General features: G+C 34.5%; 2 protein-coding genes across 2 annotated transcripts in view; one reads left to right on the top strand and one right to left on the bottom strand.

Moving 5' to 3' along the window:
- The first annotated feature begins 384 nt into the window (after window positions 1-384).
- LOC123536040 (uncharacterized) lies at window positions 385-4317 on the top strand. The gene is made up of 4 exons (XM_053549217.1): window positions 385-2211; window positions 2594-2831; window positions 3130-3354; window positions 3644-4317. The coding sequence occupies exons 1-4, from the start codon at window positions 385-387 to the stop codon at window positions 3835-3837; spliced, it is 2484 nt and encodes an 827-aa protein (XP_053405192.1). The 3' UTR covers window positions 3838-4317.
- Window positions 4318-10630: 6313 nt separating this feature from the next.
- The window catches only part of LOC123565945 (uncharacterized), a 56840-nt gene continuing 46636 nt past the window's right edge, over window positions 10631-20834 (bottom strand). Inside the window, exon 11 of the mRNA XM_053549216.1 lies at window positions 10631-10783. Within this exon, the coding sequence (XP_053405191.1) occupies window positions 10631-10783 (153 nt within the window). The remainder of the gene's footprint in view (window positions 10784-20834) is intronic.

Raw genomic sequence — 20834 nt, 5'->3', positions numbered from 1 at the left:
AATACTGAATGCCACATGTTTCCTGTCTAGAACTGCAAAACCTCAGGTTACAAATGAGTTGCATCATGGGAAATAACCTTTAGATGTTTGCAACCAGCATTAATGCAAATAAGCCTGCATGCTGTCACATGGTTTTATCTCGGTCTGTACTGTTTGCATTTTTATAACCAAAGTCTGTGCGTTTTGCTTCAGTATGAGTCTTGCACATCTAGAGCAGTTGTCAAACAGTATAGACCCTTATCATACCATATGGTTGTATAGAGGCTTATCTGTGGCTGTGCTTGTGGTTGCAACAGCTGTTAGGTTGCTTTTACCATGATGCAGCTCATTTTGAAGTTTTACAAGCAGATATTGGTTTTCTTAAGTGCAACCATACTTAGGTGAATGGTAAAGAGTCTGCACAGCATTTTTATAATCCTTAAATCTTTACACTTGTTTCTTAACACAGCTAACATATCACATGCAACAGCAGTGCCTCGTCAGTATGCAGCTGTCATGGCAAAGTTGGAAAATGTGTCACCTTATGAAGAAATTTCCCTCTTAGAATATGAACCCACATCCAGTTCTGAAAGAAGGAAATGGCGAAAAGGAATATTAACCTATTTTAAGTGTAAAGTTGCTTTATTTACTGTGTCTTTTGGCAACTTCCTTGGGACAGGGCAATGGATATGGAAGCACCCTGAAAACCAAAGCACTGAAAAAGAAATATCTGTGGTCAACAGAATTAAAAACAGCCTTCCCAAGTTTTCTACAAGGGCAATAAGAAAGAATTTCTTTGAACAATATGGTACAGTGATGAAGCCATGTGAACTCAGAAGTGTGTTCTTTGAACTCACTGATTATCAGTATGCATGTGAAAATGCTGCAAGTGAAGAAGTAGATGAGCGTTTTCTTAAGTTTATCAGCTCTTGTGATGATGAAGAGGTGGTTGTTGATTTAAGGAAGTACAATGGCAGAATGGCGGACACTAAGTTCGACCCCTTTTGGAAAGAACTTGGAACATATCTTGATGAATGGACAGCTGTGAATGACAGAAGAGAAACCTCAACTTCATACTTACCACTAGCCATTTCAGTTGAAGATCTCAGGACTTTCGTGCTAAAGAGATTGCCTGCTGATACACCTGCACCATCAGCTTCATGGATAAGACTGAACTTCATGCCATCAAGTCAGTTCAGAGCAAGTGCACAACACTACACAGGCAAATTTGATGTTAAATATGCAGTGCAGCAGAGGCTTCTCCGAGCACAGCACGAAGATGCTCCATACGCTCTTCATCTATGGTATATGCTGAAGGACATGGTGGTGAAATACAGAGATTTCTCACGACTTCAATGTCTAGATGACAAAGCAATTATCCCTGTAGGTGAGCCAGGTAAGCCAGTTGCAACAGGTGTGAGATCACATCATAGAGCTATGGTGGTAGGAAACCAGTCTTCACTTAAGTGCCTCGACCACGATTACCATCTTGCAGGCATTGTTGCCTCAGTTGCGTTGACTGTTGAAATTCCAGAAAGTTCAAGGGACTCTTTCTACAAAGGAACTGTTCATGTTACTGTAAAGGATAAGGTGTTCCAGGCATCTAGTCCTCTGCGTCATGCAACAGAGAATAGAAACATAGTGCTTGAAAACTACACAGATGATGGTGTAAATCTTGATCGTCCAATTTTATTTCGCTACACAGATGGTGGGCCTGACCATCGTACAACATATAAGTCTGTAAAAACAGCATGTCTGCTTGAATTCATTTGCCTGGACCTTGATATGCTAATTTGTGTACGCACTGCTCCAAATCAGAGCTACAATAACCCAGCAGAAAGGATCATGGCTCTACTTAACCTTGGACTCCAAAATTCTGCTTTATGCCGAACTGAAATGTCTGAAGGCTTTGAAATGCAGGCAAAACGTCTGAATTCCCTAGCAAGTATCAGGAATTACGCAGAGAAAAATAAGGTGTTTAAGGAGGCGTACAAAGATTCGATGGTCGGCCCATGTTCAGTGGTCTCAGACCGGTTTAAAAGGCTGTCACTAAAAGGAGAATCTGTAAAAGTTCACAGACCTGCTGAAAAAGAAGAAATAGAGGCCCTGTGTGAAATGATCAAAATTATAGATGAAACATTCCCTTTGGAAAAGATAAATGACTATCAGTCATCTGCTGCTGTCAAAGACTTCCTTGAAAAACATTCTCAAATGAGACAGTATTCATTCCAGGTACAGTGTACCAAATGACCCTATACATGTTTTTATACTTTTACTTGGGCCTTTGTGTTACAACTCTAATTTAGCTTTTAGACATGCATTAACATTTTTCACTTTTGAAAAATAACTAGACTTTTGTTCTGGCAATCCTGAACTTGCTGTTAACATTAACCTTGCCTTCAGTGTTTAACAGATAATACAATTCCTTGCATTTGAATACATTTGAAATTTTATGCTTGAAAGTATAATAGTTATTAAGAGCATTTACATTTAAATATGTAAGTCTTAGTAAGTGAAATATAAGAAGAAACCAAAGTATCTTTCAAGTCCATTTATATACATGTAATTATGTATATATTAAAAAGAGAATTCAGTTTTTAAAGGTCATTTTCAGATGAAGAAATACAAAAGCAACCAGTGTGGATACTGTGTACTAAATCCACCACGACTTCCACACGAGGTTTTTGATGAGCTGCATTTCCTGCCAGATCCTATTCCAGATGGTGATAACCATTATAAACCATTCAATGAAGTATATGGCACAGAAACTGTGGACAATCATCGGCCATCCTTAAAACTGAGACCAGAACTTTCAGACCGGGACAAGAAACACAAATCATTATTTGTTGCAGGTAATTAAACAAATCCTTGTAAAATATTTTGGCACCAGTTAAATGTCTTCTTCCTATGAATGGTGGAATAGATTTAAGGTTTTAGCTTGTTTTTACATGTTGAATTGTAATTAATGTCATTCTTTACATCATTTGTACCAGACCTAAATATATATTGAATATAAATTTAAAACATGTGAAGGCTGTACAATTTATAGCATCAAAGCTGACTACAGTGCATGTTATGCATCATAAAAAAGTGATACTGTTTTAATAAGAGTCCTGCACAGGTAAAGCTTACTAATATATCTAATTACAGCTAAGGTTCGTGGCTATGTACAATGTTTTGACTGTGGTAAAAGACGTGTAGTGTATGCTGCAAAGAAATTCACATATATAGAGCAGCAGCGTTTGAGCAGAGTGAAGGAAGAAAAGCTATATGTTTGTGGAAGTACTCTTTTTCCTGGACTAGACCTACAGGACGTTGTGGTTGTGAAGGAAGGTCAGAACTGTCAAAGCCCAATTGAAACAACATACTATGCAGGTATATCATAATGATTAAATAAATACACTATAAACTTAAGTATTCTGGTTTCTACCCTTTTTATGTTTTGACTGCCTTAACTCTATAAAATATACTTTGGCAAAGATAGGATCTTATATTTGATATGAGACAAAGATTTAAAAGACTGTATTTTAATACTGGTGTACAAAACTATTAAAAGTAAAACAAACACAATATAATACTTTCAATAGTTTAATATTTATAAACCAAAGCAAAACAAACACAATATATTGCTTTGGATAGTTTAATATTATTAATCTGTTTGCAGATGTGAACAACAAGATGGAGGATATATGCTTCTATTGTGGATGTGCAGAAAATCTGGCAGATAATCCAGCATTACATGATCTTAGGGAGCAGTTTGGAACTGTTCGGCCAATCTGCGAAGCTTGTTGGGTCTCAGGAAAGGAACCATCAACTAGGAACAAACGTGTTAATAACAAACGTGCTAAAAAAAAATAACTTGGGAAAACAAATTTGGAAATATTTCAGACTTACAGTGACTACTAAAAACTAGATTTAAATAAGGATGTTCTTACTCGTTTAGTTTCTCTAAGACTGGTTTCAGTTTATCATCACTTTGTATTCAAATAATGTTTACTTAAATGTGTTTTGAAAATTAAAAAAAATATTTGAAACAAACTTTATTTAATATTATATATTTACTGAGATATGTCTTTTTAGATGGAAATAGTAAGGATTAAAAAAGCATTTTCAAAATCCTTGGCACCTGGTCCCCCATCCCTCCGGTTCAGCCCAAAGTATTAACATACCGGTAGTTAATATTTGAACAATTCTTTGTTATTAGCCTAGCAAATTAAGTCTAAACAACAATTTTTGATGATGGTGATCATAGCTGCTAATGACTATAGATTGATAAAGGGCATTTATGCTTATTAGATGATAAACTGTACAATAGATTAAAGTTCAATACAACGACTTTTTCCGACCAAAAAATAAAACCCTTTTTCTAAATTTTATTTTTATTTTTTTTCCCTCCTCCTACGACATAACTGGATCCTGGTGGTTCGTAAACCAAAGAATAAAAAATAAAAGGCCTAACAGATTGGTCAACACATTCTGGTGTTCTCCAATGAAAAACTTGCATTTGGTCAATCTCATTTAAGAAACATGTTTAAAATGAAAAATAGGCATATTCTTATACAACTGGCATCAGTTCCAAGAAATCATAGAAAATCCAAAATAATTTTTATGTCTCAGCTGCAAAAAAAGAAAGAAAAAAACTATTCCACTATTTTCCATATACTACATAGATCTACTCTTATGCATTCCCAAGTTTCCTCAAATATGAATCTTCAAAAATTACTTTGCCTGCAGTGCATATAAATTAAAACCAAAATGACTTATAAAGGGAAAATAAAATGTTGTTGTTTTTTTTTAATAATAAAAATTATAAAAAATATTGTTTGTTTGCAGTGATCTGATATAGATGCTTTTCCCCCATTTCTGCCAACACAGACATGACAAAAATACAGACAAAGAAAATTCGAGCTGTCAATATTTAGGTTAATAATGAATAAATTATTACATTCTACAGAAATAAGTAAATAGTTAATACAATTTTTTCTGTATGCCAGGGCTTCCTGCTAGGATTTGAACCTAGAATTCTTACAGAAGTAAGTGTGTTTCCTTACACTACAAGAAGTAACCCCATAGCAACACAGACATTTTAGAGCGTCTATATATAATTTGTAAAAGTGCAATTAGTTCCCAAATTTGCAATAACAGATTATAACTGAAAAGACATATACAAAACGGCAAGCTATATTATATATGTGACGGTGATATTTGTAAATATTTCAACGAAACAAAATTAAATACATCATGAACTGTTGTGATATGTGCTGATAAATTAGCAACACTTGGTAGTATGTACATGTAAAAATAGCAAAATGAACCGCGCCATGAGAAAACCAACATAGTGTGTTTGCGACCAGCATCCGTGCAGTCTGGTCAGAATCCATGCTGTTCGCTTTCAGTTTCAACGCCTCTTGCAATTAGAGAAACCGTTAGTGAACAGCATGGATTCATGCTGGTTGCAAAATCACTATTTTGGTTAGATCTATACATAGATCTCTGAAACATCTGACACCCAATTTTGTTGTTGTTGAATCTATAAGTGTCAAAATTAAAAATATGTTTCATATTTATAAACAAACGGATGCGGTAACCGGATCCCTTGACCCTATGTCTACCGGTCTGGGTATGTTATAATTTACTGGTAACTGCTATTGGGAAAAGCTGAAGTAAGATATCATCAAAATTGCCTCTTTCCATTTGTTATTAACGAATCTATACATTTGTATGAAAAACAAATATCTACAGTATGAGGCATTAGACTTGAACTTAGATTATTAATTAAATGATTAAATCAATTATTTGGGGACGAACTGTCAAAACAAGAGTGAGTTGACTGGGGGCGAATCGGCAGTATGCCAACATTTACGCGTATTTTTAAGACATTCGTCTACTTAACATTTTAAACAAACAATGAAGAACAGTAAATCTATAACATTTAAATGAAATGGGATTTGTAAATGCCTGTATTGATTTGAAACAAACCTACATTTCGTCAAAAAATAAAAACTCTCGGTAGCTTACCTCGCAGCCACCGCCATATTTGTTTATCAAAATCCCATCAGCCAATCAGGCTACAGAAGTCGCTGGAGGTTACCTGTCATACTTTTTTGAAGTTCGCAGGGGACCAGTCTAAGGGTAGATCTACATGGTTTCAAATCATTTTCATTGTATGCGGGGGAGGTGCAGAGGGATACGGGGTGTTCTCCCCTGGGATATTTTGTTAAGGAACACATCCAGTTTAGCGGTCCCTGGTTGGAAATATGTTGTGACATCATGTTACTTTGTCCCCACACTCTTGCTTTTTCCATTAGTGCTACTGGGTAGGGATAGTATGTTTCCTTCTAGTGGTGTGGATCACTCGAAACTTGGAGGGGTTGAACTCCATATCCCACTCCAACTCCCACTTTTCTAGATTGAAGTTTTAAGTCATTTTGGAGAGTGACAGCAGGGCTTTTTTCCCCTATAAATCTACCTCCCGTAAAAGGGGTCGTTACTAAAACACGGAATGAAACGGAACGGAACGGAACAAATCTGATAGATACAATCTAAAACACGGAACAGACGGAACATTAAAAAGGAGAGAATTCACGGAACAACCAATCCACGGAACATTTACGGAACAACCTATTATTGGGACAGAAGCTATATGAAACATACATGGAATAGAAAAAAACCATGGCACACAATCGAGATTTAAAGACAAGTTTTTAATTGTCATATGTTAAGATCTCGTTCAAACACAAAGGGGCTTGTTTGAATAGTTTTTCATCATCTGGTATCATGGCTTACGCCATGTTGGCGACTCTGCCTATCAACTGACGTTGCTACGGAACGATGTCACGTCTTAATTGTTACAATTTACGTTATGACGTACACTTTTTTATTTGTTCTAAATAGCGATTCTTAAATCTATTCCATAAATAATTGTTCCGTAATTTACTGTTCCGTAACAGTTACTGAAAATAGAAGTGTTCCGTTTTTTTCAATTCCTGTTCCGTCTAAAATATACAGTTCCGTGTGCAAAATATGTTCTATTTTTAAATTTTTCCTTTGGAAAATCCCCCCCCCCCCCCTCCCCCCCAAAAAAAAAATCTAAAAATAGCAGTGTTCCGTATTTTAACTACTGTTCCGCTGTTTTCTATTCGAAAAATAGAACTGTTCTGTATTTTCATCTATGTTGCATTTTAATTTATGTCCAATATGACCATGTTTTTTTATTATTTTGAACTTATTCCGTGATATACAGATCTTTATTTTGTTCCATCTAAAATTATTCCGTAATATATGTTCCGTCTTTTTAATTTCTGTTCCGTATTTTCTATTGTTCCATTCCATTCCGTTCCGTGTTTTAGTAATGGTCCGTAAAAGGAGGTAATTCCAATGCAAAAAAGTATGTTTTTTTTACCAAAGTTAAATTTAAAATTCCCAAATTATTATACCTTTTAGGGTTTTTGCTGTTTTAAGATAGTTTTGCTAATATATATATATATTTAGGTAAATTATAATAGATCTACTGTTGAACAATTACTGAAATGCAATTCATTAATATTTCACACAAAAACACATTTATGTAGATTTTGGTAATTTGCAAATTGTCCCAATTAAGACAATTTCCGAGAGCATTTTCCCAATTCCACTGGTGTCGGTGGCATTCCCAAATTGATGAAAAAAAGGCCTGGACAGATTGGTCTGCAGATGATAATGTTAGATATATTGCCGTGTCATCTGCAAACAGATGGATTTTGGAACAGATGTTTTGTGGGAGGTCATTTATGTAAGCTAGGAAGAGCAGGGGACCAAGTACAGACCCCTGCGGGACACCTGATGATACAGGGATGGCATCAGAGGTAGTGCCATTTAGGACTACTGATTGGATCCTATTATCTAAGAAGCCTTTGACCCATTTTAGTGTGTTACCTCTGACTCCATATTCATGCATGCAATCAGTCTAGACCAAACTAGAATTCTGGTTTTGAATGGCCAAATTAGAATTCTTGTTTGTTCTAGAACGATTATGGATTTGCCTAGACTAAACTTGTATTCTACTTTCTAGTTTGGCTAGACTGATTTGGGATCTGCCAATGTAGTAGGGTAGAGTATAAGGGTGCACTTATACTTCCTTGCTATTGAGCTAGCTTTTATAGCGACGTGGTAGAGTGTCCGCCTTAGGTGTGAGAGGTCCCGGGTTCGATTCCCAGTCAGGCCTGAAGTATTTTCAGCCTGTTACCAGGGCACTTGTTTGGCCATTTTTGGGGCCGAATATGGGTACCATTCCCCTCCTAAAATAATATGGTTTTTTTCCCCTTTCTCAGAAGAAAATTCCCCAGATGATAGGTTGTTTGACACAAATAGATATGAACCCTTTCTTTGAATATTATATAGTGCCTCTAAGGAAGATTACTGTTGCAATATAGTCACATCAGTTAGGAATGATTGAAAACAGTATTAATAAGTGTGAAAAGTAGTTACATATACATGGCTTAACCTTCCCCTTTTCGTCTTAAAATGTCGAAAAATTCCCCTTCCTGAGGGTATGGGTACCTGTCCCCAAAAGTTGTCTAGTGCCCTGGTTACATTTGGCGCCCAACGTAAATAACTCACGAGTAGATATGAATGGACACCTTGGAATGTCCCATAGAGGTTCATACTCCTGGAATTAGAGGACGAATTATAAAATGGAGGGGGTGTGTGTAATAGGGTAGAGTATAAGGGTGCACTTATACTTCCTTGCTATTGAGCTAGCTTTTATAGCGACGTGGTAGAGTGTCCGCCTTAGGTGTGAGAGGTCCCGGGTTCGATTCCCGGTCAGGCCTGAAGTATTTTCAGCCTGTTACACCTAGGCAGGGCTTTTCATTCTTATATAACAGAGGCCTATAAAAGGCCTCTTCCCAATCCAAAAATTTACTTATTTTTTCCCAAGTGTTGCAGAGATATTTCCCAAAATGCAAGTTAAGATTTCCCAAAATCCAGGGATCGAATTTAATGGTCGCTTACTCGCAAAATTCGAGTAAGAATAAAAAAATGCGAGTAGAAAATCATGGCACTCGAATATTTTCGCAATCACGTTCGAAAATCGGGGAATTCGCTCAAACTGTCCTTTTCTCTTTAAAAACTCCTTTCGGGCAGTTAATTTACCGATAATCACGTGACTGCTTCTAGACGCTTGTCGCTTTATAGGTTACATTCTACCAATTCAATTCCTTATTTATTTCATATTAATAACAAAACATTCAGACCTCATTTTCAGCACTTTAGAGCATTTCAATGATATGAAAACCATATATGGTCATTTAGTATAACATGTCTTCTTATCAAAAATAGAAAAATATTGACATGTTATATGTTGAATATAAGAAAAATAATCTGTTCTGAGAAACATCACCCTCTAAAAATGCCCACATGAAAACAGCCATTTAGCAGTTACGCGTAGGTAGACATTTTTTGCAAAGAATAAAACTTATTCCAAGAAATTTACAATGAAAATGGTCTAGATCTATACTCAATACTATAAGCAATAAACATAAGCCAAAAATTTAACTGTCACCTCCTCATGTCACTCATTATACCAGATTTCATCCATAGCATGGAACTACATTTTGGACTACTTCACATGTAACACTGAGTAGTCACTTCCGGTTTGGTGTAATCCGTCCTTATACAAAAGTAATTATCGGATAATATATTATGTAAGTAAGTGTCTAGGCAATATTTGTTTTCATTTTGGACGTCCGTAATTTGCAAAGTTCTGCGAAAATGGAGAGAAAAATAACATGTTTCTTGGTGCAAAAAGGCCCGTGGAGCTCAAAAATGCTAGCAACACTACCAGCAGTGACCTGAGAAAAACTTAAAACATCAACGTCCAGCCAAAAGTCCAAAGAATATCATTGAGTACTTTGGTTTGTATCGTACTTTCAAAACCAGAAAGTCCCAAGCCTGTCAGGACTGTGAACTTTTATATGAAACCAAACAACAACAAAACAACTTAAGGCCTAGAGCAAAATAAGCTTTTTTTAATGAAGCCAAAGTTTGAAAGCATTAAAAAGCAAGGTTTCTTTTTTCAATTATATTTCTTGTATTATTTTCATTTCAAAACGTTTGACCCTTTCTGTGTTGAAAATTTCAGAAGAATCGGGCAACTGGTTTCGAAGATATGACACTCTAAAGTTGAAGAAGATTGTGAAAAATTGCCATTTTAGCGTGACATGCATTTTTTTATTTATTAGAAATGCGTGCCCAAAACAAAATTTAGATTATATGGATCTTTTTTGGTGTTTGTACTATAGCACAGCCATCTACTTTCATCAGGAAACAGTTCGCTTTAAAGAAAAACAGCATTTCCTCGTTTGATGGTTTTTCAAAAAATATACTCCAACGAAGCCAAAATAGCATTTTTATACCTTTATTATTTGCTGTCTGCAATAAACAATACAGGAAGCTTTAAATGTATGTAACCTGACTTTTTCATTAGTCAATAGACACCACTTTAATACCATATCCTAACCTTCTTCATAATGCTGCATGCATGCTAGTGGCTTGTATCCTTAGATGCACCAAATTTGTCCCAACAGTCACGGTTTGACTGTGCACCTCTTCTTTTGCTCACTGTTTTACAACAATATAAGATTTCTAAGCTAAATCTGTCTTAAAATATTCCTTAAACCTTATGTATATATATGTAGTTCCGGCCAGCTAATGTGCTGATACAGATCACCCATACATCACATTGAATCCTTGTCCCAACAATCACGTTTTCTGTCCCAACAGTCACAGCTGTATTAACTGCATATATTCCTGTTCCAATACTTCTCTAAATACAATCATGCATATTTTTATCTTCATTTCTTATCTATGGACATTTTCTAACAAGACTAACATAAATACCTTTAACATGTTTAAAGTAATTCTCAGAAATGTTTTTGTTACTACCTTAAGAAGTCTAAAAATTCCCCAAAAAAGTACATGGATGACAGATTTCCTGAAATTTCATGTTTTCCAGCAAGAAGTAGCATTAACTTGTTGAAACATGCAAATTTAAAATACTGACTACAGTTTACAGTGTTGAGGATAACTCTTTGTCCTGGCAATAGAAACTGTGACTGTTGGGACACTTTATACCTAGAGCTGTATGTTGTAACAAAATTAAATTTCTAGAATAAAATGGATAAACTATCAGTAGAATTCAGTTTTTGGCATGGAAAGTGAAGAATTTAGAAACTGGGTGTGAAATTGAAAAGCAGTTTAAAAACAAGACAGCTGCAGAGAGACAAAGATGTAGATCTAACAAAGATCTATAATTTTATATACTAAGATTTGTTTTGGGCACACATTCCTAATGAATTAAAAAATTGCATGTTGCTCTAAAATGGCAATTTTTCACAGTCGTCTTCAACATTCGAGTGTCATACATGTATCTTCAAAACAAGTTACAAGATTCCTCTGAAATTTTCAATACAGAAAGGATCAAACCTCTTGAAATGAAAATAATACAAGAAATGTAATTGAAAAAAGAACCCTTGCTTTCAAACACTGGCTTCGTTAAAAAAAAGCTTATTTAATTTTGCTCTAGACCATATATACTTATTTCAAGCCTGACAAAAGCATCCAGTACTGTTAGTAAAAGTTTTTATTCACAAATCAGCTTTATTTCATGAATGGATAAAACAAATTATGTGATCTGTCATCATAATACATACATGTGTATATAGATAAAACTTAAACAAGTGGACAGCTTATTCAATGAGTAATTGTTATATGTCTACCGGTATATAAAAGCAAAATTAGGATTTGTTTTACCAAGCATGGTACTAAAAAGTGAGTAATTTCAAAACTACAGTCAAGACAAATAAAAAAATTAAGCCTGCACAAGAGGCTAATTTGTCTCTCAAGTCTAACCTCTTAAACTGCCGGGATGCAAATAGATTTGCACACAATCATGTGTCTGTCTTTTACAATCTTCTTTGTAGTGAGTTGCCATTTAGTAACTTCCTGTTTGTCTGATCTTTAGCTCACCTTAGCACAAGGTGAGCTATTGTGATCATGCACCCAAAGTCTGTCATTGTGCTTCTCAACAATCTGACTGTTGACACCCTAGGTAAATTCTGAATTTGGATAACCTGAGGTCAAAGACTAGTTTGCTAGGTCAAGTCATAGAAAAACTGTGGCAACACTCTAGATAAAATCGTATAAAAACCTTGTTAACACTCTAGAGGCCACATTTTAGGTTTCGTCCTAAAACTTTGCCAGAATGTTTGTCTCCCTGTAATCTAGGTCAAAATTAAAAGGGTTACCAGAGGTCAAAAACTAGATCACTAGATTAAATCATAGAAAAACCTTGTTAACACTCTAGAGGCCACATTTTCAATTTAATCTTCTTAAACACCGGTAACCTGAGGTAAAAAAAAAACTTAAAAAAAACTAGGCCTTTATGTCAGATCAAATAAAAACCTTGTTTAGCTCAAAAAGCCATATTTTAGGTTTTTCTTTAGTTACTATAGTCTGTTCGTGAAATATATTTCTGTTAGTTGGTTAAATGTCGCTTTCTAGTCATTTGTTTCCAGACTTGTAAATCAAAGTCTGAGTTAGATATGAAACTATGTATATTATGCCACGCAAACACTTTCAACATACTGCTTTAATCTGTGGCAAGGCTAAGTCCATTATTTATGCAATATGCATTAGTATCAATACACACAGTAATGTGTCCCAACAGTCACGGTTTTGTAATTATGCAAAAAAACTAAGTTAAGTATTTAAAGTAGCTTTCCCATGTACAGATGTTTGTTTTAAACTGTTCTGATAAAAGTTAAGTTTCAAACTGTTAAATTTGGTATTCTTACATTATTATTATTATGAAATGTATTTTTGTTTATTTTTTATGAAATATCATTTGTCATTGGTTAGTGCCTTTAAGGCATTTAGTTCTTATAGTATGAAATACTCTGTGGTCAATATGTTGCCAAAACAACTGTTATTGTTTTAATATAATATTGCAATAAAATATGCAGAAATATGCACAAAATAAGGAAGGTCTAATTCGCACAGGAACATGTCCCAACAGTCACGTTTATATATTTAATTAATTCCTTTATAATTTTTAAACAAAACAGTAAAAAGTTTCGTATATTATTATTTCTCACTACTTTTGTTTTCAGCTTTCATAAAAATGGTAAATTTTAGCACTAAGTACAATTTTGATTTAATACTATAAAATGCACACATATTAAATACGAAATCCAACAGAATACTGCATTTTTAATTTTTTTTCAATGAGTGAGATACTAGATTATTCTCATTTCCTGCCATATAGCACAGACGTTGTGCAAATGCATTAAAAGACAAGAATTCTGCTCAATTTCACAAATAACTGATGTATTGTAATATCTAAAGTATTGTCCCAACAGTCACGGTTTGAACCAAAAATAATGACTTAATTCTTCACATCAAATCTCAAAAACTACTCAAGGTATGTTTATCAAATTTGAATATTTGCTTTAATGGCATTGTAATATATGATAAATGTGTTTTTGTTAAGAAAAGTTATTGTTTCAACTTGTTAGAAAATTGAACATGTTCAATACTCTTTTTATGCTTTCATTTTATCCTTATTTTACCAATTATTTTGATATTTAGATGTTATTCCTGCAGAGAATATATGTATATTTCATCCTCTACATCCAATCTAACTCAAAATTCAGAAAGGTACTGATACACATTTCTATTTCAGTCCTAGAGTTTTGTTTAATTTTCAACACATTTTTTAATTTTTCAAAGATTTTCTGTCAGTCATAGGCATTTTTTTAAGACAAATGCAAAGTTTTCTATAAAACAGTATTTGTTTGATAAAATCTGAAGTTTCGCCCACTAGAAACAACTAAGTTATTTACATCTGCAAGAACTTTATTTTTTTACAAAATGTCACGCTTATTTTGCTTTAGGCCTTAAATTTAACACGTAAACAGCTTTTAAATAATTGCTAGTGGAACCAATCATTTTGCTAGTGGAAAAAAAGGCACTAGCAAAAATTTGCTAGTTGGAAAAAAAGTTAAATTCGATCCCTGAAATCATTCAACAGATGGTTAAGATTTTGTCACATTTTATTATTTTCAGAGGAAGTGTTTGTCTGGTATCAATTTTTTTTTTGTCACACTATAGCCTGACAGTGCACAGAACCACATGTGAGGCATTACATTCTAATCTGTTATGTTCCATGGCCCAGATTTTATTCATTGTTTAATGGGAGATAAATGTTATTAGTATTTCTGTTTTTACTTGCTGTTGATTACTTTTCCCAAAATGGACAATTATCGCGCATAAATTTCTCAGTTTGAAAGGCCAAGGTCGCTTCCTAATTTCCTGAATCTTGAATCTTCTTGTTTAAGTTTTGGTAGTGAGATATAGTTTGTATTATTTCCTAATGGATGAAAAAAACAGACTGTATTTATTCAGTTTAAGAATTAAAAAAAAACAACAAATAATTATGATTATGGCATTTTATTGATAAAACACTTGAACCAATAACCAATATGAAACATTTTCTTCTGCATTAAATACAGAAGAAAGATTCCAGTTTAGCATAGGCAGATCCAGAATTGGTCTAGTCAAACTAGAGTTCTAGTTTGGTCTAGGCAGTTCTGGAATCAGTCAAGACCAAACTAGAATTCTAGTTTGGTCTAGATCGATTCTGCAAATTGACTGATCATTTGAACAAAGTAAATGGTGTCTGCGTTTTTTGAACATGGTTTTCCTTGTAGGATATATTCTTCCTTGTTTTCATCTTTAAATACATCTATTGTTAAATCAGCCTTTTTGGGGGCATTTAGATTTGGTCTTGTCCGTGTATGTGTATGTCAGCCCATCCACCCTCTGTCCCAAGTTCATGACATGCACCTCCAATTATTTGTTTGGCTCCACTCCCTATATAAATCTACCAATAAATCTAGAGGTGCAAAAATTGAAAGCATTAAAAACTAAAATTAACAATTATGATCTATTATGCAATTCATTTCAGATGTTTTGTGGCCAGTGCGGAGAGAGGGTTCAAACTAACTGGCTTTTTTGTGTTTTTTGTGGTGGTCCTCTCAAAATAGGTAAGGTTGTTTTGCAATTCATCAAATTTATTTCCATTGGTTTATGTAAACTGTTAATACATTTATTATTATGCCACAAAATTAAGCAGACAGGATTATCTATCTTTTTATCCCCCGCCGATGAATTCGGGAGGGGATATTGAAATGGCTTTGTCCATGCGTCTATCCGTCCGCAGCCAGAAGAATTTCATGAAACTTTCAATAAACATGAACCAACATTCTGCGATGATGTCCGTCAAGTTTATTTTTATTTGTCAATTTCCCTTAGAGTTATTGCCCTTGGTTTAATGAAAAATACCCCAAAATGTCCATCCACAGCCATTTCTCAGTTTAAGTTACCTTTTCTCCTTATTAGTCAAAGCTATTAAGCGTTATTTGCCATTAAAAGGTGACTGCACAAGTACCATAACTCTACATAGTAATTGTGTTTTGCAAGAATTATGGACCTTTCTCGGGGCACTCGTTTGGCCATTTTTGGGGCCGAATATGGGTACCATTCCCCTCTTAAAATAATATGTTTTTTTCCCCTTTCTCAGTAGAAAATTCCTCTGATGATAGGTTGTTTGACACAAATAGATATTAAGACTAAGTCTTTCTTTTAATATTATATAGTGCCTCTAAGGAAGATTACTGTTGCAATATAGTCACATCAGTTAGAAATGATTGAAAACAGTATTAATAAGTGTGAAAATTAGTTACATATACATGGCTTAAACTTCCCCTTTTCGTCTTAAAATGTCGAAAAATTCCCCTTCCTGAGGGTATGGGTACCTGTCCCCAAAAGTTGTCGAGTGCTCTGTTTCTCAGTCTGTACATACCACGTGGTTTGTGACGTCATTTTCGGGTATTACGGCAAGAAAATTAATAAACAAATCCTTCGATTTAGAACTTAAAAACACCATAAGTATTTCATTTTTTCACCGATTCGAATAATTCTTTTACGAGGCTCAAGTCAAGACAGTGGGCTATACACACAAGGCAATGCTTTTCTGAAATTCTAAGCAGTTTTTGCAAAGGTTCGTTCCAACCCTGAAATTCGGCAAATTCTTTGAGGGTAATACCGCAAGAAAAACCCGTGTTTTACAAAATAATACAGGATTGCTTTCTTTTACATTTTTGTGTCTTTCACCACTGTTTATTTCGGTTCCAAGAAGGCCAGCGAATCACTTTACTGGAAAGGAAATAGTAGGTTTGTCTGTGAAAACATATTTCTTCGGAAAATGCTAATACGGCAAGAATGATATGACGGCAAGTAAAAAGGGCCCACCTACTTAGTGCATGGTATGCTAAACCAGACGGAACCGTTTATAAACAGTAAAGCCCTGTTCCTTTTTTAGGTGCTGACAAAACATTTTTCCGTATGCCTTTATTAGAAAGAAAAATTCAGTGGTCTGTTTTCAAAATTATTGTTACCTTTTCATGAACTTTCAGTCCATAGGAAGGATGGGGGTTTCGCTGTACAAGCAGTTGTACTATGTGAGCGATAAAGGACTGTCGTAGCCGTTTTGAGATTATTTTTTAAAGCCTGCCTGTTTAACACAACTTGAAAATACTTTTTACGAATAATGTAGGCAAGTAAAGTGATTGTATAGGCATAGCCTTACATTCCATTTTACGACCATGATTCTAAAACGATATTTTTAACGATTGTAATATTGTTCAGAAAAGATATTTATCATTTGTCAAAAATAATTTGATACTATGACAACGTGTATAGTATTACGTATAGGGGTCTGAAGAATGCATGTAATACTGTACAATTTTGATATTAGATTATGCAAAATCTTAAGAAAATTCAAATTCATAATGTTACGTTTATCGAACAGGATAAACCTTCTTTTCTTTTCATACTTTTACTTTTATGCCCCCTTTTTAGGGCATAAATTTTAGCACTTTCTGGTTTCATCATTGTATGATTGGAGATATGATTTTTAGCTCATCTGATTTTTTGAAAAAAAATGATGAGTTATTGTCATCACTTGAGCGGTTGTCGGCGTCGGCGTCGGCGTCTGCGTCGGCGTTGCCTGGTTAAGTTTTATGTTTAGGTCAGCTTTTCTCCTAAACTATCAAAGCTATTGCTTTGAAACTTGGAATACTTGTTCACCATCATAAGCTGACCCTGTATAGCAAGAAACATAACTCCATCTTGCTTTTTGCAAGATTTATGGCCCCTTTTGTACTTAGAAAATATCAGATTTCTTGGTTAAGTTTTATGTTTAGGTCAACTTTTCTCCTAAACTATCAAAGCTATTGCTTTGAAACTTGGAATACTTGTTCACCATCATAAGCAGACCCTGTACATCAAGAAACATAACTCCATCTTGCTTTTTGCAAGATTTATTGCCCCTTTTGGACTTAGAAAATCAGTTTTCTTGGTTAAGTTTTATGTTTAGGTCAGCTTTTATCCTAAACTATCAAAGCTATTGCTTTAAAACTTGCAACACTTGTTCACCATCATAAGTTGACCCTGTACAGCAAGAAACATAACTCTGTCCTGCTTCTTGCAAGATTTATGGCCCCTTTTGGACTTAGAAAATATCAGATTTCTTGGTAGGTCAACTTTTTCTCTTAAACTATCAAAGCTATTGCTTTGAAACTTGAAACACTTGTTCACCATCATAAGCTGACCCTGTACAGCAAGCAGCATAACTCCATCCTGCTTTTTGCAATAATTATTGCCCCTTTTGGACTTAGAAAATCATTTTCTTGGTTGAGTATTATGTTTAAGTCAACTTTTCTCATAAACTATCAAAGCTATTGCTTTAAAACTTGCAACAGTTTTTCACCATCATAAGTGGACACTGTACATCAAGAAACATAACTCTATCCTGCTTTTTGCAAGAATGATGGCCCTTTTTAGACTTAGAAAATCATGGGTAGGACAATATTTCTATTACACAAAAAAAATCAGATGAGCGTCAGCACCCGCAAGGCGGTGCTCTTGTTAAGTTTTATGATAAGCCCAAGTTATCATCAGTAATGATTCTGCAACCCTTACCATAACTAGGTTCATAATTTAGTAGTAGACAACTGTTCCATTACATGACAAATATTTGGAAGATGTTACAACGGCCCTTGATTCCGTCTGTGACAACTATGTTAGATAGGTATGCCTCAGGAGCAGATCAATATCGCACTTATGTGTGATCTTTAGCTAATCACTAAGGCTTTATTCAAAGGTCATGCAATATATTCTTTCTCTCATGTTTGTTGTGGTCTTTATGAGATACAAAGAAGTTTTACTCAAACTCGAATTTATTTTATTCTGCTAGTCATTGTCCAGATATTTGAGACAATATTTTAACACATTACCTTTTGTATATTGTTTTTATTTGTTAAAGGTGAATCTGCATTTTACACTCTAGTATGACATACAAGAAGTACTGCGCACACATGTATATTTTTGTTATTTATATATAAGGTGTGCATTGATTAAACTGTGATTAATGGACGATACGACAAGTGCAAAGTCGAGATGGAAATGTTTTGCTCTTACAATTACTTTATATCATATACATGTGCTAGTTTGCCCATCGTCAGTAAAAATTTTGTTTGAGTAAAAGATAATTTTGAAAAACAAGTTTATCACAACAAGATGCTACACAGTCTTCACTTATGAACGTTGATTACTAAGTTTCAATGTGCGTAATATGTCGTTGCATATATGGAAACTACAAAACTAGTTTGGTGACCTTTTATTGATTTTGCATTTGTTGTATTGCCATTGCTTTGTTGTGTCTGATAAAATGAATTTTTCCAATTTTACTTATATTTCACTGTTATGTTTTACATTTCAAACGTTTAATAAATTTTCTATTTGTTACTGTAGATGCATATACATGTACTATAATTTAATGTGTTAATTTTATGTTAATAAGTAGTTTTATTGAAAATTTTATCTTCTGTACGTATTCACGATGTAACAAACTTTACATTTACATTTACATACTCGCTTGTTGGTTTCTGTGTCTGAACACTGACGTCTTAGATTGTTTCCCAAGTTTAACTTTAGTCTTTGTTCTCGTTATTACTCTGAAAAAGTTAAAATACGTCATCTTTGTCTTTGTCTTTGCTAACATCAATCATTTTTTTATCAAAGTTTAGTAGAGATCTACCACCACAATCACGAAATCTCAGAGACTTAATCCTATATAAAAACAAGGAAGAATATCAGGGAAAGCCATGTTAAAAAAACGCAGCCTCCCAAAGACACGCATGAACAACTCTCGCACACCACACACAAAAATGAACACAAAAAACAAACAAATACAGGAACACAGTTGGGCACCGCCTTGGAATGGTCAGTGGCAAAACCACCACTGGGGAGTTTAAACCGGTTTATGGTGCACCTAACCTCACTCTTACCCCCGCCATATTCCAAAGTCACAAGACAGTGTAAATAAAAGTAATCCCAGAGGCCCATCTTTCACTAATGCTTGATAAGTATACACATAATGTGAACATGTAGCATGTATTTTCAATTTTAAACACTTTTTTTTTGTAGACATTTTGGCAGTTTGAATCTTTTAAGATGGTTGTTAGCATTCGCGGATGCAACAGTATAGATACATAAGGACTCATTTTTAGCTCACCTGTCACATAGTGACAAGGTGAGCTTTTGTGATCAACCTTCGTCCGTCGTCAGTCCGTGCGTCCGTCAACAATTTCTTGTCTGCACGATAGTGGTTTCATTTATGATTTTATTTTAACCAAACTTGCACACAACTTGTATCACCATAAGATCACGGTTCCTTTCTTGAACTGGCCAGATCCCATTATGGGTTCCAGAGTTATGGCCCCTGAAAGGGCCAAAATTAGCTATTTTGACCTTGTCTGCACAATAGCAGCTATATTTATGATTTGATTTTTACCAAACTTGCACACAACTTGTATCACCATAAGATCTTGGTTCCTTTCTTGAACTGGTCAGATTCCATTATGGGTTCCAGAGTTATGGCCCCTGAAAGGGCCAGAATTAGCTATTTTGACCTTGTCTGCACAATAGCAGCTTCATTTATGATTTTATTTTAACCAAACTTGCACACAACTTGCAAGCTAAGATTTTGGTTCCTTTTTTAAAAGGCGAGTTCCTTTAGGGGTTCCCAGGTTATGGCCCTGAAAAAGGGCCAGAATTAGCCATTTTGCCCTTGGGGTTTTTTTGGGGCCCCTTTTTACCAGTTTCTTTATGATTTATTTTAACCAAACTTACACACAATTGTACACCAAAGATTTTGGGTTTTTTTTTTAAAAGGGCCCGATTTATCAGGGGTTTCCAGAGTTTGGCCCTTAAAAGTCCAAAATTGGGCTATTTTGGCTTTTGCAGCCTTTTAGAATTTCATTTTTTGGTTTTTTTTTGTCAACCCCAAAAATCTTCAGCAAAAAAACTTTGGTTCCATGACAAATCAGATCCAATCGGGGCCAAGTTTTTTACGATTCCCCCCCTTTTGTAATCAAAAGGGATTTATTCAAAGTACTTTTGGGACTTATTTGAAATTTCATTATTGTATTTTTTGGGCTGAGACAATCAGGGTAATAAATATTCTGATTTTATTCAAATACCTCCCTTTTTTTAAAATTTAAAAAATGGTATAAAAACTTGGGTTAAACTGAAATTTCTTTTGTGCCAACAGATTTTTTTGGGAAATCCTTCTTTTGTTCATTACAATAATAATTTTTTAATTTTTCCCCTTTTCATTACTAAAATGCTTATTTTTAGTAACTTTTTTATTATTGGCCGTAGGAAAAACCGGACCACTTTTCTGTGGCAACTGG

This window comes from Mercenaria mercenaria, chromosome 8 (genome assembly GCF_021730395.1).
Source record: "Mercenaria mercenaria strain notata chromosome 8, MADL_Memer_1, whole genome shotgun sequence".
Classification (NCBI taxonomy): Eukaryota; Metazoa; Mollusca; class Bivalvia; order Venerida; family Veneridae; genus Mercenaria; species Mercenaria mercenaria.
The sequence above is the reverse complement of the archived record's forward strand: the minus strand, read 5'-3'. Positions and strand labels throughout refer to the sequence as shown.

What these genes read in the sequence shown, in the direction of transcription:
- LOC123536040 (XM_053549217.1), top strand. Translation starts at nt 385, where the DNA reads ATGGTAAAGAGTCTGCACAGCATTTTTATAATCCTTAAATCTTTACAC. An exon ending in CAAATCATTATTTGTTGCAG is followed by an intron (nt 2,832 to 3,129) that starts GTAATTAAACAA and finishes ATCTAATTACAG; the next exon opens with CTAAGGTTCGTGGCTATGTA. An exon ending in TGAAACAACATACTATGCAG is followed by an intron (nt 3,355 to 3,643) that starts GTATATCATAAT and finishes ATCTGTTTGCAG; the next exon opens with ATGTGAACAACAAGATGGAG.